The sequence below is a fragment of the Acanthochromis polyacanthus genome, chromosome 6, assembly GCF_021347895.1.
Source record: "Acanthochromis polyacanthus isolate Apoly-LR-REF ecotype Palm Island chromosome 6, KAUST_Apoly_ChrSc, whole genome shotgun sequence".
Classification (NCBI taxonomy): Eukaryota; Metazoa; Chordata; class Actinopteri; family Pomacentridae; genus Acanthochromis; species Acanthochromis polyacanthus.
Window position 1 is genome coordinate 37498323 of NC_067118.1, and position 17624 is coordinate 37515946.

The window sequence follows — 17624 nt, forward strand, 5'->3', positions numbered from 1 at the left end:
TCTCTCTCTCTCTCTCTCTCTCTCTCTCTCTCTCTCTCTCTCTCTCTCTCTCTCTCTCTCTCTCTCTCTCTCTCTCTCTCTCTCTCTCTCTCTCTCTCTCTCTCTCACATAGACTCACTGTTCTGCAGTTCGCTCTTTCTCACCCCTCATCTCAGTCGCGCATTTGCTCCGAGGCATCAGTGTGTGATTGTGCAAGTGACACGAGTGAAAACCTTCATCGAGTCAAGTCCTTCCTGTGCTTTTTCTGTCATGCTGCCTCTCGAGCTCCAAGCAGATTTTCAGTCCAATCAAACCCCAGCTGCTGTCACTGATTGGTCTCCGGCTCACAGGTTACTTGCAAGTTACCAAGTGAAATCAGCTGGTATAGAGTTTAGTGGGGGGGGGGAGCTGGTTTGTGTTGTTCTTGGTATGAATGAGAGCCACCAATGTAGAAAATACAGAAGTATGTTCATGTCAAGTGAAATATTTACAGATATAGGTCATTATTTGTAGATTGGCGGCAAAAAACAAACAAAGCATAACCACTGCTGCTTCAAAATCCCACTCCATGAAAGGTTTGTCACGTGTGTTCACTGCACTCGTCTTCTTTCACACTTTGCTGGAAAGTGTTAAATGGCATAAAGGTGTAAAACTGGGTGATATGCAGCAAACGGCCAAACTTTCTGAAAGGTCAGCGTGAACAAATTTTCCTCTTATCTGCCACGTACTTCTCACCCACTGTGCTCTTTCCTTCCTCTAACGGACAGTAGGACGGTGTTGTGAAATCACTCTTAAAAATCCACTGCTCTCACATTTGTTTGGTCAGCATGACAGAGGAACCGGTTAGTCTATATTGACGGCTAATGTATTATTCGTTTGTCTTTTTTGGTTTAAAGCGGGGGCAGCTTTTGAACTTTGCGACAGGAATGTTTGGCTGTAAATGAGGATGGAGGTCAGACATTCTTTGCAGAAAACGGTTTCATCATTCTGACTTTTGGCTGCCTACAATGCATTCCATTTATCTCCTAAGATTGGAGCTTTGATTTATGGAGAAATATGGCATTTCTGGCAAAACTGTATTCATCCTGTTACCTTTAGTATCTCCCAGGGTGAGGTTTGCTGTGGACATTCTGTGAAATACTGTCTTTACCGATGCCACCACTGGGAGTCGCCATAGCTTCCATTTGAAGTCGGGACATTTTCACATTTCCAGGCGGAGGATTTAGCAGTTTATACCTCACCTGACTGCCTGTGACTGCAACAGATGCAAGAACTGTAATTAAACAATAACCTTATCATTAGCTGAGCAGACAGTGTTATCATGTAAATCCTAAATGAGCTTATTGTGTCATTTATACAACCCGCAACATTTCATTGATCGTATTACAACACACTGCGCGGCATCAACATGTTTTCACAATCATCTGTTCTCAGACTGTCTAATGGGTCGTTATCAGAAATACACTAAAAAAAATGCTGTTTTTATGATCACTTATTAAAATAACTGAAATCCCAAATATTATTTGAAAGATTTATTTCCTGATAAATACTTTCGAGAGCAAATTGAGAACGTCTTCAATCCTCCATATCTCACAGAGCTTTGGTAAAGACGACAGCAATCCAATAAAAACATCAAGACCGGTGATTCTCTTTAGTAATTTACTTAAGTCAACATACTGATTCATGTCCACGTCTCTCTGTTCATCACTGCAGGAAATAAACAAGAATTTAGAAAAATCCAGTGACGGAAATGTTGAAACAGCTTTGATGCACAGATAGTCTGTAAAGCCAGAGTTGGTGGCAAACTGATAAAAAGAGGAAGTGAGGGATGATTTCTTAAAAATGTCTCGGCCTGCAGCGTCATTGTGAATCAGAAGAAGAATCTTTAACGTCTGTGCTTTCTGTCGCCTCGCTGACTTCGCTCAGCTCTTTGCTCTCTCCTCCGCTGTCTCTCTCGCTTTCTCTCTCCTGGTCTCCGGACCCTGACGGGCTCTGGCCAGACGGAGCCTCTTGACCAGACACTCGCACTCCAGGTTTCCTCAACTGCAGGAAAAACAAAACAAAACAGGAATCACAATTAGAATCTGCTCACATGAAGCCAGCGGTTTCACACGACTGCTGAGGGAACACAGAGCTGGTTAAAACAAAGGTAGGAGATAAAACCACCTCATCAGCCATGTGGGCCAGGTCCCTCTTCATGGCGTAGGCATCCTCCCCATCTGCGTAGTATTTCGGCTCTACTTCACTAATTCTGTGAAGGAACAACAAGAAACCACATGAATTAAAGTGGATATAAATATCACTGAGTTCATATCCTGTAGCGATTTCCTGAGGGGGGTTTAGAAACCTTGAAGATTTAGAGTATGTAAATTTAAAGAAGAATTAGTTTTAGACTAATATACATTTACATTTTACTACTTTTAGGTCAAATAAATATACAAAAAAAAAAAAAAGACTGAGCAGCTCCCCATCATAATTTAAATCCTCGCATTTATACAAGAATCTTTCAAATAGTTGGGGTTTGATGGGGACCTGGACTCAGGACCAGTGCCCTACAAATACTAGATTTTAATCCCACATATATCAGCTGGTGTTCTTTTGCTTTAATACATTACCACAACAATGTAGAAAATGATCCTTTAAAAACTAAGTTGTTTTTTGAGAGGCAGGTTATCAGCTCACTCTTTATGCGTCAATAGCAACACAGTTTTTAAATGATGTTAATGACACACACCGAGCACAAAAACCTTCCCACAAAGCATGCACTGCAGAGCTGGAGGTGCAGGCATCTGAAAGAGCACAGTCAGAAAAAAAACTGAGGCTGAGGAAGCCTGAAGAAACCCGTCTTGCTTTTATCAATGTGAACTGCCAAAAAAAAAATAAAAAAATCTTTCATGAGCTCAATGCACATTCATTCATTGTCTGGCACATTCTGCTGCAGTTTTGTTTTGGTTACTTACGAGCTCACATGTACCAAATACTAATAATCGTTACATCTGACATTATCTAATAAAGTTTGATACATAAACTCATGATTTAGTAATCTAGCTCTACTCATGACCCCAGGATTTCTGTAAGTTTGAGTTATGGAGCAAAGATACACCACGAGTTTGTGCTTTACATTCACAAAAAAAAAAAAAAAAAAGGGACTTACTGGAATTTGAGTGTGTTGGAGTACAGGTGCAGGGCTGCTCGGTTGCTGAAGTGGGGAGAAAACATCAGTCAGAGCATGAACACATTTTGTACACAGGAATCAATGCCACTCTCTTCTCACTTTAGCCACTGTTGTTTTGCACTACTATATTCTGTTCTAGATTTGTAAAGATCTCCATTGTTTTTCTACAGTTACTTTATTGTTCTCTTTTCCTTATTCCTACAATGGCACCAACGGCTGACACCAAATTTCTTATATACTGTGTAAGTACTTTGTCATTGCAGCTGATTCTGCCTGCTTGTCCACAATAAAGCAAAACTAAGCTCACAACGTGCCGACAGTACCTTTTACGCACGTGAAGTGAGACATATTTAGCATTGAAGTTCTCGATCATGGCTCGGCTGGCCTGATCCATCAGCTTTTGAGCCAGACCAAGACGTCTGTGGGATCGCTTCACTGCCTGAAAGACACGGAGAGGGTTTAGAATATAACCTCAGCAGCATATAATGTGTGATACAAATTATACTGAATGAGGACATATATGTCTTGTATGCTGTTCAACCAGCCCCATAAAGATCAGCTGTGTAGAAGGCTCAGATGTTCAGTTCATCAACTCATACAAGTACCTTGGTCTCTGGTGGACTCTTCACTCTCTTTCATGCTTCACATCATTATTCTGTCTGTCTATTTCTTGCATTACTGATATTATGGGTTATTTTATGGATTATACAGGAGAGGCAAAAATAATCCTCGGCTCCAGCCTATTCCTTTTTCGGTGACGGAGCCTGTTCAATTTTTCTTTTTTTGTGAGGGAAAAAAATGCGTACTGCAAGCGTGCATATTAACTCTTTGTCAGCTAAACGCACACAATTAAATTTTTATACTGTAGATTGTAACTGAAATAAACCATCCATCCATTCATTTATTCATTCAGTGATTTCATAACACTATATCCCCAAGTTTCGCACCGTCTTTGGCTGGAATTCAATTGAAATTCCCTCCAAAAATCTCTCAAACTCTCATCTTTTCCATTACTTTATATGTTTAAACAGAAGCTCTACCAGACCCTAGCTGACCACCGCACATGCTGACTGTTTTCACTGAATTGCTAGCATAAATTTAGGCTGTTTTTAATCTCTGTTCGAACACTCGTGTGTCCTTCTTTGTATATGTATTGTGAATTTATTATCTCTCTTCCAGCTGGGGCTTCTTAAAAAATGAGAAATTGTTCTCAACTGATCTTATCTGGTAAAATAAAGAATGAATAGAGTCATGAGTTAGACTTACCAGGGATGTGATGTGTCCATGGGGGACATCATCTGGGTCCTCCTCCCTAAACACAGTTTGCAAGAGTTATTTGTGGCACATTAAGCATGGCTTTTCTTCAAATGATGTGAGGAAAAACAGACGAAAAACAGCTTCTTTCCGAGAGCCTTCACCCATCTGAACTCTCACATGTAACAACGCTGCCAACAATAAATGTAAAATGTGTAATATACATCACTGTCTCTGCTGCTGCCACTCTATGCTACCTCAATATTCACTCGGTTGTTTATATTGTATATTTGTTCAACCTTCATGTTGTCCAGCGGGTTAAAATTGACCCGTTTCAACGTTTGAAAATGTAGAATAAATACATATATTTTCACAGTGAAAATTCTGATGTTCACATTTTCAACATTTTTAGGAAATGTTTGAGCATTTTTTGGTGGAAAAAAAATGTTAAAAATGTTTCTTAAGAACATTCACAAAAAAAAAAAAAAATCAACCAAAATCCAGCAAAATTCGCTAGATTTTGTTTGATTTTTATGTGAATGGTCTTAAAGAAAATATTTGAAGTTTTACCGATATATATGGAGTCACTTTAGATATTTCTTGGATTTTGGGGGAAGATTTTCACAGGAATTTTCAGAAATTTGGGGAATTTTTTTGCTGAACTTTTGGATTTTTTTCAGACAAGTAAACAATATTTTTTTGGTGCCTGTGAATAAGGACAACAGGAGGATTAATAGAGACTGTTTGCACTACCTTTAAGATTTTTAAGACTTACCTTGCACCTTCTTGTTCGCACTGAAAAGAAGCTTTCCAATCTCGTTTTTCACTGTATCATAACAATAAAGCACATTCTATACAAATATGATCAAATACTCACATCTTTGCCAGTACATATCCCACAATTTTTCCATTTTCATCCTCTGCAATGTATGACAGCTGAAACCATAAATAAAAAAAACAGAGACAGAGTGAAAATCTGAGCTGTACATGAGAGGGGCACTGCCTTTATCAGAAATGGGGAGCAGCACTGCGGCTCACCTGAGGCCAGGACAAGCCGTGATAGAAGTAATATTTCATCTGGTAGTTCTCTGGAAGACACAGCAGGTTACAGTGCTGCATGTTCATGAGGTCCTCCGGCTGAAAGACAGAAAACAAAGGTTCACGACACGCTGCTAAACCGCCGAGATGTGATATTTGGTGCGTTAAAGTGCAGCCTGCAGTCAGCGTCGTTAGCTTAGCCAACCAGCAGAACCAGCGTGGTTGTCGACGGGCTTCCAGTTCACTCACCCGAGCGTTTCTGATGTTCATTCTGTCGTCTGGTTTCTTATCAAGACTAAGGAAAAAGAAATTAATTACAGCACACGGATGAAACGGTTCATAATAGTGCCACCACGCAGTTTAAAGAGCTTGTTAGCTAGCTAGCTGTGCCGACTAGCTAGCAGGAAGAGAGGAAGGAGCGTGCCACAATAACGGCGCACATTTCCGTCACGGCGTGCTGGGATTTCACAATAAAAGCTCTAAGCGCCGAGGTACTTAATGAATAATGAATCAGTTTTATTTTGAAGTACGTTTATTCTTTTGTTATCCGCCTACAAAAGAATCTGTGCAATATCTTAATGTCTACATATGAAAAGATAATAAAGCAAACATGTAAAATGAACAAGAGATGTGCCCGATATAATAATACATTATATAAAAATAGTAAATTAATTAACGTAACATGTTCACAAGAGGAAAGTTTTGAGGATAATTAAATCATAACAGACTATAGCTTTTCATTAACTAAATGCAAAACCCTGAAGAGAGTTTGTTGTTAATGTTGTGGCATATTTCATACACCTAAATTTAATTTAAAAAAATACATTACGCATTACTGAACATGTTATTAAATAAAATGAAGCAAATGGACATTGGTGTTGAGTAATTTGCACACAGTTTTGTTCAAATACAAATCTGGAATTTGTAAAGATATGATCCTAATAAACATAAAAGATGTTAGGTTTTTTTTTACTTTCAATAAAAATGTATGCAAGACATATCCCATGGATTTAAAAAGTCCCTTAATTGTATACTGCCTTTTCTAAGTTATACTGAATATTTAATTGTTTTGAGGTCCACACAGGTTACCTCCAACGCTGACAGTAATTGGCCACAGCAGCGCAGGTAAACCTCTGTCGACCAATCAGCAGCGCAGCATGCAAATGAAGCAGGTGTCAGGAGGGAGTGGAGGAAACAGTTCAGAATAATACCGAGGAGGCGTCTTCAGCACTTCACCGGGATGAAGGTTTGAACGAGAAGGTCTGCGGGCTCACTTCAGAGGGAGATGAGAACTTTCACCTGTCAGGGGAGGAGCCAGGAGGACTGACGGCCAAAATGTAAAAGTCCAGGGTTTGAAATGTGATCAGGAAAGAGGGAGTGTGACAGAGCTGTTCCGGATGGACCTGGGGCTGGAGTCCAGTTTATGGGTCGGGAACAAAAGATACCGGGCGGTGCTGACAGGATGGCACTTCAGATGGACCGAGGTGGATAAGAAGAACCGAGACAAGAAGACAGGTAAGAGAACCCTCCCACACATCAGAATATTAAACTCTGTGGGCTACAGGTTGTGTTTAAATACGTCTAATCACATCTAAATAATAAATATGTGCACATGCAGGACCACACTGACTTGTTAGAAGTCTGTTTCCTATCGCTCTGATGACAAATAAGCCTGTAGTCAATCTTCAGTAGTAGCCAAGGAAACCCTCCAAACCAAACAGAAGTCATTACATCTCACATGCAGCTCATTTAGCAGGGAGGCAACTTTTAAATGGAGCCTTTAGGGGCCTGAAGCAAACGTGAAGAACGAGTTAAACAGCACAAACACGACAGTTTACTGAAAACAAAGGCACTCATACATGCACACGCACTTCCTTATAGTCTGGTATTTGCCTTGTCCTAAATGATCGACCTTTGGTTTATTACCATAATCAAAATTGTCTCCAAGGTTTGTCTCTGTCACCCACAAACACAAAGAAGGAAATGGGATGAAGGGAAGAAGTGTTTCCTGGAGTCTGATATCATCAACATACACAAAAACAACACAAGCAAGCCAAAGATAGAGACATATTCCAATATGTATCTGTCTGTGTGTCATATTAGTGAGTATTGTCGAAATAAAAACCTATATTCTGGAACAGTTCTTTCTAGTTCCTCAGCTCCAAACTTGATTAAAATCATTAATAATAATAATAATAATAATAACAAAAAATACTGCTTTACTGTTATATGAGCATATGACTAGAATATTAAAAAGGAATCAAACGCAGAACAGTTCTTCTCCAACACAATATATCTTGACAATGACATATTGTCTTGGAGGACAAATCCTGAGTAATTTTGGACAAATTTTTTTGGCATAATTTTGGACATTTTTGAGTCATTTTGGACAATTTTTGAGTAATTTTAGGCAATGTTTGAGTAATTTGGGACAAATTTTGAGTAATTTCTCCCCCAAGTCAAATTATAATGGAGCCAATATGGGACACCATATCTTTTGAATAGGAAATTAAATAAGATAAAATAGTCAAAGTATGACCTGACATGACCATACAATGATGCAAATGAAGAATAGATTTTATTTTTAGCCCAATGATCACTTTTTAGTTTTATGATTTTTGTCAGCTCAACGATTTTAATGTCAGAATTCTGTTTGATTCTGGGATCGGTCTCCATGATGCATTTTTGATATCATACACATGTGAAGTTTATTTCTTCATCAATTTCCTTTCCAGCAGTGCAAAAAAGTGAAAACAATTGATTTGATTTGGATTATTTTAAGTATTTTGTGCAAAGATACTCATTGCAACGTTTAACGGTCCATTTTTACCATATTCTCCTTACATCCTGTCTTTGATATGTACTGAAAACCAACCGCATGGTCTGATTTACAGCACAGAGGTGTAGTTTACAACATTGACATTGACCCCCCGCTCCTTTAAGATGTGCCAGCATGTCCAATGAGCCTTTTGCACGGCAGACATGTGGTGGATTTAACACAAACAATAGCTCAGTTCTATTCAAATCTGCCAGTGTGGCACATTATACACCAGCACCCTGAATCTGAAGCAGCTTATTGAATTCTGCTCCCACTGATTTTATTTTATTTACATCTGTGCTCTTCCTACTGTTGCCCGACAGTGGAGACAGTTTTGACATGACACAGCTGAATGAGACGCCCCCATTATTTATGCTCTTAATTACACCTGTGCATTCACTTTCAATGCAAGTTAAACACATCCTGTGTGCAGTCTTTCCAGCTGTTAAAATATTCCATTAACTGTGTGCATTGGAGCATGTCCACTGAAGTTTTTTCTACTGTGTGATTAAAGTTTCAGTACCTGTGGCGGAGGTGGTTGGCGTGGAGGAGGGTCGGGTGGAGATCCTGCCCCAGAAGTCAGTAGAAGACACAGACAAAGATTTCACAGGTGAAGGACTATCAGGTGTCACAAACCCAAGACCACCTTCAAGTAAATTAAGAACAACACGGCCTGTAGGCACTGAGTTTTAAATGAGACGAGATGGTTGGTGATGTGCATAGAAGTGCATGACCTCTCCAGCTTCATGGTGCTCGGCCGCAGTGCAACAGTTGGTGGTTTTATGGCATGGTTTCAATTTCTTTATCTGCTATCTTCCTGCAGTTTTCTACGTGAAGCGTAGCAGCAGTGGGGGTTCCTATGGGTTGCTATGGAGACTGGGCCGGATCCAGTTCAGCTGCGCCAGTCGGGTTCTACGAGACCAGTGGACGAAACACCTGAGGACCGCTCTCAAAACTCACAGTAGGGATGCGTAACTGGATAAGCTGATATTACAGCCGTCTAAATAGGCCGATATTTTACTGCTATTTTAAACCCTCCTGTTTTTAACATGCCATTTACGGGCACAAAAAAAATGTCGTTTCCTTGTCTGGAAAAAATGAAAAAGTTCAGCAAAAAAAATCTCCAAATTTTTGAAAATTTGCAAAACCTTCAGGAAGAAAATTCCAATAATTCCTTAAAAGTTTACCTTAAAAGTTTTATTTTTAAAAAAAATCCCCCAAATTTGTCAAGAAAATTCTTGTAAATATTTTCAAAAAATGAGTAAAAATCTTCAAAAAATGAGTAAAAATATCTAAAATGATTACATGTATATCAGTAAAACTTTTAATATTTTCTTTAAGAATGTTCTTAAAGAAACATTTTTAACATTTCTTTTTTCCACCAAAAAATGTTTAAAGATTTCCCAAAAACATTGAAAATGTGGACATCAGAAGTTTCACTGGGAAAATATATATTTTTCCCCACATTTTCAAACTTTGAACCGGGTCAACAGGAGGGTTAAAGAAGTTTCAAATCTTCCATCAGCTGCATGTCTGAGGTCTTCCACAAACTTACACTATTCCAAACGTATCTTCCAGGTCCGTTGCGTCCACATAGACTGCTGGTGTTCATCAACCCTTTTGGAGGGAAGAAGAAAGGAAGACAGATCTATCATTCTCTGGTGGCTCCTCTGTTTGAGCTGGCTGGTATAAGCTCTCATGTAATTGGTAAAAACCCCCTTTGTGTATTTTAAAGAAAGGTTTATTTGTTCCTCATGCAAAGATATAATGCTCTACCAGCTAAAGGCTTATATCTGATGGATGACTGAAGATATTCCGTGTGGATGTAATCATAATCTTTATTATTCAGTGACTGAGCGGGCGAACCAGGCCAGAGATCATCTCCTGAAGAAAGACCTGACAGGTTTTGATGGGTAAGTCCTCCCAGCACCACAGAGTAAATACTGTGGCAGGAGACCTTTATGCCAGCTAAGCTTGCTGGGAGGCGCTTCCATAACAGAAACTCTTGTGTTTGTTTACACAGTGTGGTGTGCGTGGGCGGGGATGGCATGTTCAGCGAATTACTTCACGGTTTGATCGGGCGGACGCAACAAGAGGCCGGCCTTTGTGAGAATGATCCCACTGCCGCCCTGCAGCCGTGTCCGCTGCACATCGGCATCATCCCTGCAGGTTGCTGAGTGTTCATGCAGTGATGGCGTCACATTTAGAGCTCTGACACGCTCATACTGATGGGTTGTATTCATTGCAGGTTCTACAGACTGTGTGTGTTACGCCACTGTGGGAGTGATCGACCCCGTCACTTCAGCTCTGCACATTATCATCGGTTTGTTTTTTTTTTTTTTTTAAACCAATGTTCAAACAGTCTTCTCAACTTTAACCCTCCTGTTGTCCTCATTTACAGGCATCAAAATATATGGTTTCCTTGTCTGAAAAAAAAATCCCAAAATTCAGCAAAAAATTCCCCAAATTTCTGAAGATTTGCAAAACATTCAGGAAGAAAATTTCAATAATTCCTTAAAAGTTTCCCTTAAAAGCTTTATTTTAAAAAATCCGCCAAATTTGGCAAGAAAATTCTTGTAAATATTTTCAAAAAATGAGTAAAAATCTTCCAAAAAATCCTATCCTATCTAAAGTGATTACATATAACTCAGGAAAACTTGTAATATTTTCTTTAAGAACATTCACAATGTTCTTAAGAATGTTCTTAAGAAACATTTCTTCTTTCCACCACAAAATGTTCAAAGATTTCCCAAAAATGTTAAAAATGTGGACATCAGAAGATTCACTGTGAAATTTTATTTTTTTTCCCCCCACATTTTCAAAATTTGGAACGGGTCAATTTTGACTTGCAGAACAACATGAGGGTTAAGCTTGTACAGCCCTCCTGATTTCCCACAATGCCTTGCAGGAGACTCCCAGCCTCTGGACGTCTGTTCCGTTCGTCAATCCTCTGCTCGGGTGCGCTACTCGGTGTCTCTGCTGGGCTATGGCTTCTATGGAGACGTGCTGGCTGAGAGTGAAAAACATCGCTGGATGGGACCTCTGAGATACGACTATTCAGGTCTGATGATTCATTTAGAGAACAGAAACAAATGCGTGCTGAATTACGTGAGATGCTGTTAGGTTCTCTATATTTATTTTTAGGTTAAGAGTTTAAAAAAACCTTCCTGAAACTGCCGCTGACGGTGCTTTCACCAAGATGAAAGCTCTTAATGTGACCCATGTGTTCCTTTTTTATGCATTTGATGTAACAAACCCGCAGTGAATGTTGTTCCTTTTTAAGCCGTTGTGTGTCTATCTGATGTTCTACATTCATGTTCTCCTTTCTACAGGCACAGTGGTGTACCTGAGCAACAGAAGCTACTCGGGCGTAGTGCAGTATCTACCAGCAGACCCACTGCTCTCCAGCCCCAGAGATAAAACACGCTGCCTCGCCGGGTAAAACACCAACTACTGACAGCTTCATAAGTACAGGAGCATTCAGTCCACCTGCTTCTACAACATGCTCCCTGTTACAAACAAAACCATACGCATAACCACCACATCTGCCAAAACAGTCGGTCTTCCCACACCAAACCTCACAGAACTTAACGACAGGGCCATTACACAAATTGCAAACATAAAAGAACAGGACATAGCACACCCGCTGGACACACACCTCACCCTCCTCCCCTCGGGACGTAGATGCACAACCCTGAGATGCAGACGAGCACAAGTAGACAAAAGCCTGATGCCACCTATTATAGCGACCCTCAACTAAAGGCAAAGGTGATCAGAGCAGAGTGAAAACTGCACTTATATGTTGAACTTTGTTTTTGTACTGTCCTCTTAATGTAAATCCAGCTGAATGGTGCTGTGGAAAAGAAAGTCTAAGTCTATAGAGAAAGAAAGGTTACAGTGTTCACAGTAGGCTATACTCATGGTTAATGCCATAAAACTTTCAAACAGCATGGGAGTGCTTTCTAATGTGCAAATCTACTTCCCATATTGTTTTCATATTGTTATTTTTAAGCACCTGCCTGCATGTTTTTTTTTTCTTCCTTTCATTTCCTGCATCACAGAGGTGAATTTAACCATTAACCCTCCTGCTGTCCTCATTTACGGGCACCAAAAAATATTGTTTCCTTGTCCGAAAAAAATCCCAAAAATCATAAAAAAATTCCCCAAATTTCTGAAAATTTGCAAAACCTTCAGGAAGAAAATTCCAATAATTCCTTAAAAGTTTCCTTTTAAAGTTTGATTTAAAAAAAAATCACCAAATTTGGAAAGAAAATTCTTGTAATTATGTTCAAAAAATTAATAAAATTCTTCAAAAAAAAATCCTCAAAAATATCTAAAGTGATTACATACATATAAGTAAAATTTCTAGTATTTTCTTTAAGAACATTCACATAAAAATCAACCAAAATCCAGCGAAATTCACTGGATTTTGGTTGATTTTTATGTGAATATTCTTAAAGAAACATTTTTAACTTTTCTTTTTTCCACCAAAAATTGTTCAAAGATTTCCCAAAAATGTTGAAAATGTGGACATCAGAAGTTTCACTGTGAAAATATATTTTTATCCACATTTTCAAACTTTAAAACGGAATAATTTTTACCTGCAGGACAACATGAGGATTAATACCGTAGTTCCCATTGTGATGTGACTTAGCGATACAATTCCACCGCGAGGGTAATGGCCAAGAATAGGTGAAAGTTTTGGAAGAAGAAGCCCATAGTGACAACCGAACTACAAGAACTGGTGTCTCTCACTGTCCTGGAGTCCTAATCTAAGCAATCTAAGAGAGAGGATGATTTGATCCTCGGTGCAACTCTAAACCCGTTTCATTAGAAGGAGGGAAAGTGTTCACGTGAGTTACATCATTATTATTGAATCGACGGAGAAATGGTTCAAGTTCACAGTTTGAGACGCTACTGTCGCTGCCACCACCTGCAGAGAGGACTCAGGTGTTGGGTGCACCTTAAGGAGGGTGGAAAGCATGGCAGGAGGAACTTGATCTAGATGAAAGGTGAGCCTTGGCCTCCTGTTAGAGTGTGCCGAGCCTCGGTCTTTGTCTGAGGCAGCTGCTTCTGGCTGTCAGCACATGCTTTATAATGCTCTTATGAGTGGGCGTCAAGGTCGAGGAGCTTGTTATTTCACAGACTTCAAGCAGAGTGACTTTCATTGTGTTTTGTGTGTGTTTGTGCGTTTAGGTGCAGTGTGTGTTCCAGAAGCACAGAAAGACTTTTCCCCCACTCGTCTGATTCGGGCTCCCTGTACAGCTCCCACTTCAGCCAGTTCAGCCCCGGCTCAGAAGGTAGCAGCACATAGAAGTACTGGCTTTTTGCATGATTTGTGTATTTCATCCCATTTATTACACGTCTTGCATGCTGTAAAGTGGTATTTTTGGCTTGTGATCGCTTAATTAGGTCAAATAGCCAATTCAATTTGAATGGCGCTGAGGAGCTGATGTCATTCAACACTTCCAAGAGAATCGACAAATATTACAAGAAGTAGTGGGAAAATGTTATTTCAGCTCATGGGATCAGGGGTAGCCACCTCATGAGGGAACCGCTACTTTACAGAACTATTTAAAATATACTATTTGTTTATAATATGTTTACACTTTGCAGAGAATATTCTTTATTAGTTTCTGCCTTTTATCCCACAAGAAGGGCATGTTTTCTTTCAGGAAATGTCAGAATTGGTAACGTAAAAACATAAAGAAGTCCTTAAAGTAATTATCTACGATGTGCCATTCCATCTGTAAATGAGGCAAATCTAAGCTTAAATTCATGACATTTTATCAAAATGCCTTTATTCTACATGTATCATTTAAAAATTCCCCAAAAATGAATAATTTACCTCAAGCAGGTTAAGTAAAAAGCAAAAACTTCTGTGCTCCTTGATGCAACTGTGAACCAACTGTGACCGACAGTCGCACAACAAAAACTCGAGAAGTTTTCAGCTGAACTGCAGGCAGTGTTTACACAAAGCAGAAATCACAAACCTAAAATGTGAGCAGCAAAATATCAATTATATATTCTTACATTCTTTCCAAGCATCGGAAACAGCTGCAGGCACATGAAAAAATGTTGTAGATGCTAATTACAGGTCATTTCAATTCTTCTAAAAGAAATGCTCGAAAAAATTTAACTTTTGCTTTTGTTTTTTTTAAATGATTTATGGTATCATAACTGTGTCAAACAGGTGTGGTTGTGCTGTTCTCATAGAGGTTCAAGACTTTATATTGAAAAGTGAAAAATGAGTCCACAAGTGAGTGAAAATGTGCCAGGAGCAAAAGATGTAGAGAAACTGCTTGGGGTTCTGAGGGTTATTTTAATATTTTGTGGTAATACTGTTGCAGCCATGAAATAGTGGTATAGCCCTTGTTGGAATTATCAGTGATTTTTTTCTTTCTTGAATGTAGCTTTATCTCTGTCTTTCTTTCTTTCTGTCCTCAGGTCAGTGGGTGAGTGTGGAGGGCAGGTTCAGGTGTATCTCTCTGACTTGTATGTCCAGCTCATGTGCCAGGAGTCCTCTGGGTCTTTCACCTTCTGCTCACCTGGCGGATGGAACCGGGGACCTCGTCCTCGTGTGGGACACTCACCCTCTGGGCTTCCTCAAGTTCCTCCACAGGCACACGAGCACACAGGACCAGGTTTGGGATTTTCTCATGGAAAAAAACAAAGCTGGCCTGAGAAGTTTAAAACCTGCTGGACTTAATCTCTCTCCTTCCGTTTCTAGTTCGACCTGCCCTTCGTTGAGGTCCATCGCGTGAAGGCAGTCCGCTTCTCTGCGCCGTCTGGCAGAGAGGAGCAAGAATATGAAGAAATCGGAGGGCTTAGCGGCGAGACAGATGAAGGACAGAGAGAATATGTGGACACTGTTAGCAGGAACGGATCTCGGCAGCACCTGGCAGAGAGAGCCGTGACACACGAGCAGAAAACAGCGACTCCCTTCCTGTGTGGTTTGTGCTGCAGAAAGTCTCCCGCTGTGTCGGTGTGGAACTGCGATGGAGAGATTCTGCCTTTCACCGACATCGTCTGCAAGTAAGAAGCCCAACATGCTGCGCTTTGAGTCATCGCTTACTGTTTTGTCTTGTAGCTCAGGGGCGTCAAACATGAGGCCTGTGGGCCAAAATCGGCCAGCCAGAGGGTCCGATCCGGCCCACAGGACGACTGTAAAGCGTAAAAATGACAGCGAAGATATTAGCTGCAACCTGTAAATTTGTTAAACTATAAATTTAAAATAATTTGTAGACCATGACAACTTGTTTTCATCAAAAAGTGAAATTCTAGATGGTTCATTCTTTTGTTGTTTTGTGTCTTACTTTTGTAATGTTTTGTCTTGTTTTTGTGGTTTATTGCCTTTTTTTTGCCTGACTGTTGTTGTCTCATGTTTTTGTCATTTAGTTTCTCGTTTTTGTCATTTTGTGTTGCCTTTTTGTCCTGCTTGTGTTTTTGTTTAGCTTTTTTGTTGTTCTATGTGTCGTTTGTATCGTTTTGTGTTTTTTTTTTTGTCTCGCTTGTGTGGTTTGTCTACTTTTTTGTCATTTTGTTTCTTGCTTTTGCCATGTTTTTTGTCTTGTTTGTGCAATTTGTATCATTTTTTTGTCTCATTTTTGTCGTTTGTACAATTTTTGTCGCTTTGTAACTTTTTTGGTCGAATTTTTAATCTCTTTTTTGTTTTGTTTTATGTTGTCTGTCTCATTTCTTGTTATTTTTTCTCTCCCTTCTGTCATTTTGTGTCTCATTTTTGTCATTTAGATTTTTTTTTTGCTTTATTCGTTAATTTGTGTATCATTTTTGTAATTTTATGTTTTTTTTGTCTCACTTAAGTCGTTTATCCAGTTTTTGTCGCTTTGTAACTTTTTTGTCTCTCTTTGTTTTGTTTTGTTTTGTTTTGTATTGTGTGTCTCATATTGTCTTTTTTTCTCGCGTTTGTCGTTTTGTGTCTGGTTTTTATATCTTGTCGAGCTTTTGGTGTTTTGTTTTGTTTTTTTGCCTGACTGTTGTTTTGATCATAAAGTAAAATACTATATTGTTCAGTTCCAGATACCTGTGATGAAAATCTGTAGTTGTGGTTGTTTGTTGGTTGTTATGCTGTGATTTTACTGGTCTGGTCCACTTGAGATCAAACTGGGCTGAATGTTGCCCCTGAATGAGTTTGACACCCCTGATCTAGGTGTTATCAGTAATTCATCTCGATTATATGAAACCAGATGAATTTGTCACCAACGCCGTCTCTTGCTGTGTTCTCTCTCAGGATACATGGCCAGTTGGTGCGTCTGTACGCTCGGGGCATCGAGGACGGAGCAGCCATACGCAACAGTGAAGAAAGGGACGAGTGTCAAAGGATATGCATCCCAAATAGTTTTAAATAAGTGAAGAATGGTGTCTATATGGTGAGGCTAATGAATTTAAAAACACTAGCCAGCTGCACAATCTTTTATGGCCAAAGCGTTCCTAATATTTCAGGTACTTTTATACATTTTCTCATTGTAATAATGAACAAAAGCTATTTATTCTTAAATGTCTGTGTGCTCGCTGAACACTTCTCGGTAAAAACAGTTAACAGTTAAATTTTACTCTCATCTTTGGTGCAGGTGGTTTTGCACAAAAGATATTTCAAGGTCCCATATGATGAAAATCAATTTTTATCGTCGTTCTTTTACGTTTTTGTCGTCATTATGAACTTGAAGATTTAAAATTGAAGCTGTTGAGATATGAAGACATTTACTTCTGATATTCCTCAAGAGGACAGCAGCTGCCTTAAAACCAGATGTTTTACAGCTGAAAAACACTCTGCGGGGACGTGTGAGAGTTTGATTAAAGGGGACACAATATGGGATGTTTAACATGGTACTGTGTACAGTGCGTGTGCAGTTTTTATTCTGTAAATTTTATTTATGTCCACTTGAGTTTCCAGAGAATAAAGTCATGGAAAAAACCAACAGAAGTTGTAAGACAGAAAACCTCTTTATACAATAAAAGGGATTACCCTTTTTTTTTTGCTTTTGTGCTTTATTGTTGTCAGCAGTGCAGTTTTACTCTGAAACTCAAAAAAAGCATCAACAGCTTCCTTTGTGTTCAACATAAACAATCATGCAACAGGAAACCAAACTACACTGGATTATAAACTAACATTTTCAAAATTATCTTCACTCTGAGTGCCTCCTTACTAATTTATATTGCATTGCAGTGTGTTTAAAATCATAAGGCAAGAAGGAGAAACAAGGAAAGTACAATAGTGGTGGAGGTGTAGTTGTTTAAACACGTGTTTGTCCTTTCTGTACTTCCCACAGCTCTCCGAGTGCTTTACACACCGCTCAGTGTGTAATAAATTGTGTGTATGGTTCCAGTTAGGCCACACTC

General features: G+C 39.3%; 2 protein-coding genes across 2 annotated transcripts; one reads left to right on the plus strand and one right to left on the minus strand.

Moving 5' to 3' along the window:
• Positions 1-1496: 1496 nt before the first annotated feature.
• naa10 (N-alpha-acetyltransferase 10, NatA catalytic subuni) lies at positions 1497-5880 on the minus strand. The gene is made up of 8 exons (XM_022199242.2): positions 5696-5880; positions 5447-5545; positions 5286-5344; positions 4421-4466; positions 3478-3593; positions 3134-3178; positions 2146-2230; positions 1497-2022 (listed from the first exon to the last, which is right to left on the minus strand). Exons 1-8 carry the CDS (start codon positions 5714-5716, stop codon positions 1840-1842), a joined length of 654 nt encoding a protein of 217 aa, XP_022054934.1. The 5' UTR covers positions 5717-5880; the 3' UTR covers positions 1497-1839.
• A 616-nt stretch (positions 5881-6496) lies between these two features.
• zgc:158263 (ceramide kinase family protein) lies at positions 6497-17255 on the plus strand. The gene is made up of 13 exons (XM_022199241.2): positions 6497-6961; positions 8779-8874; positions 9088-9225; positions 9843-9971; positions 10114-10177; positions 10288-10433; positions 10513-10587; positions 11173-11325; positions 11597-11702; positions 13461-13564; positions 14712-14908; positions 14995-15299; positions 16516-17255. Exons 1-13 carry the CDS (start codon positions 6844-6846, stop codon positions 16631-16633), a joined length of 1749 nt encoding a protein of 582 aa, XP_022054933.2. The 5' UTR covers positions 6497-6843; the 3' UTR covers positions 16634-17255.
• Positions 17256-17624: the final 369 nt, after the last annotated feature.

Bases quoted from the DNA above. Each gene is read 5' to 3' on its own strand.
- naa10 (XM_022199242.2), bottom strand. From the start codon at position 5,716: ATGAACATCAGAAACGCTCGG. The intron at 4,467-5,285 runs GTGAGTATTTGA...AACTGTGTTTAG, and splicing joins GGATATGTACTGGCAAAGAT to GGAGGAGGACCCAGATGATG. The intron at 2,023-2,145 runs GTGGTTTTATCT...TTTTTCCTGCAG, and splicing joins TGGCCCACATGGCTGATGAG to TTGAGGAAACCTGGAGTGCG.
- zgc:158263 (XM_022199241.2), top strand. From the start codon at position 6,844: ATGGACCTGGGGCTGGAGTCCAGTTTATGGGTCGGGAACAAAAGATAC. The intron at 6,962-8,778 runs GTAAGAGAACCC...GTGTGATTAAAG, and splicing joins GAACCGAGACAAGAAGACAG to TTTCAGTACCTGTGGCGGAG. The intron at 9,226-9,842 runs GTAGGGATGCGT...CGTATCTTCCAG, and splicing joins GACCGCTCTCAAAACTCACA to GTCCGTTGCGTCCACATAGA.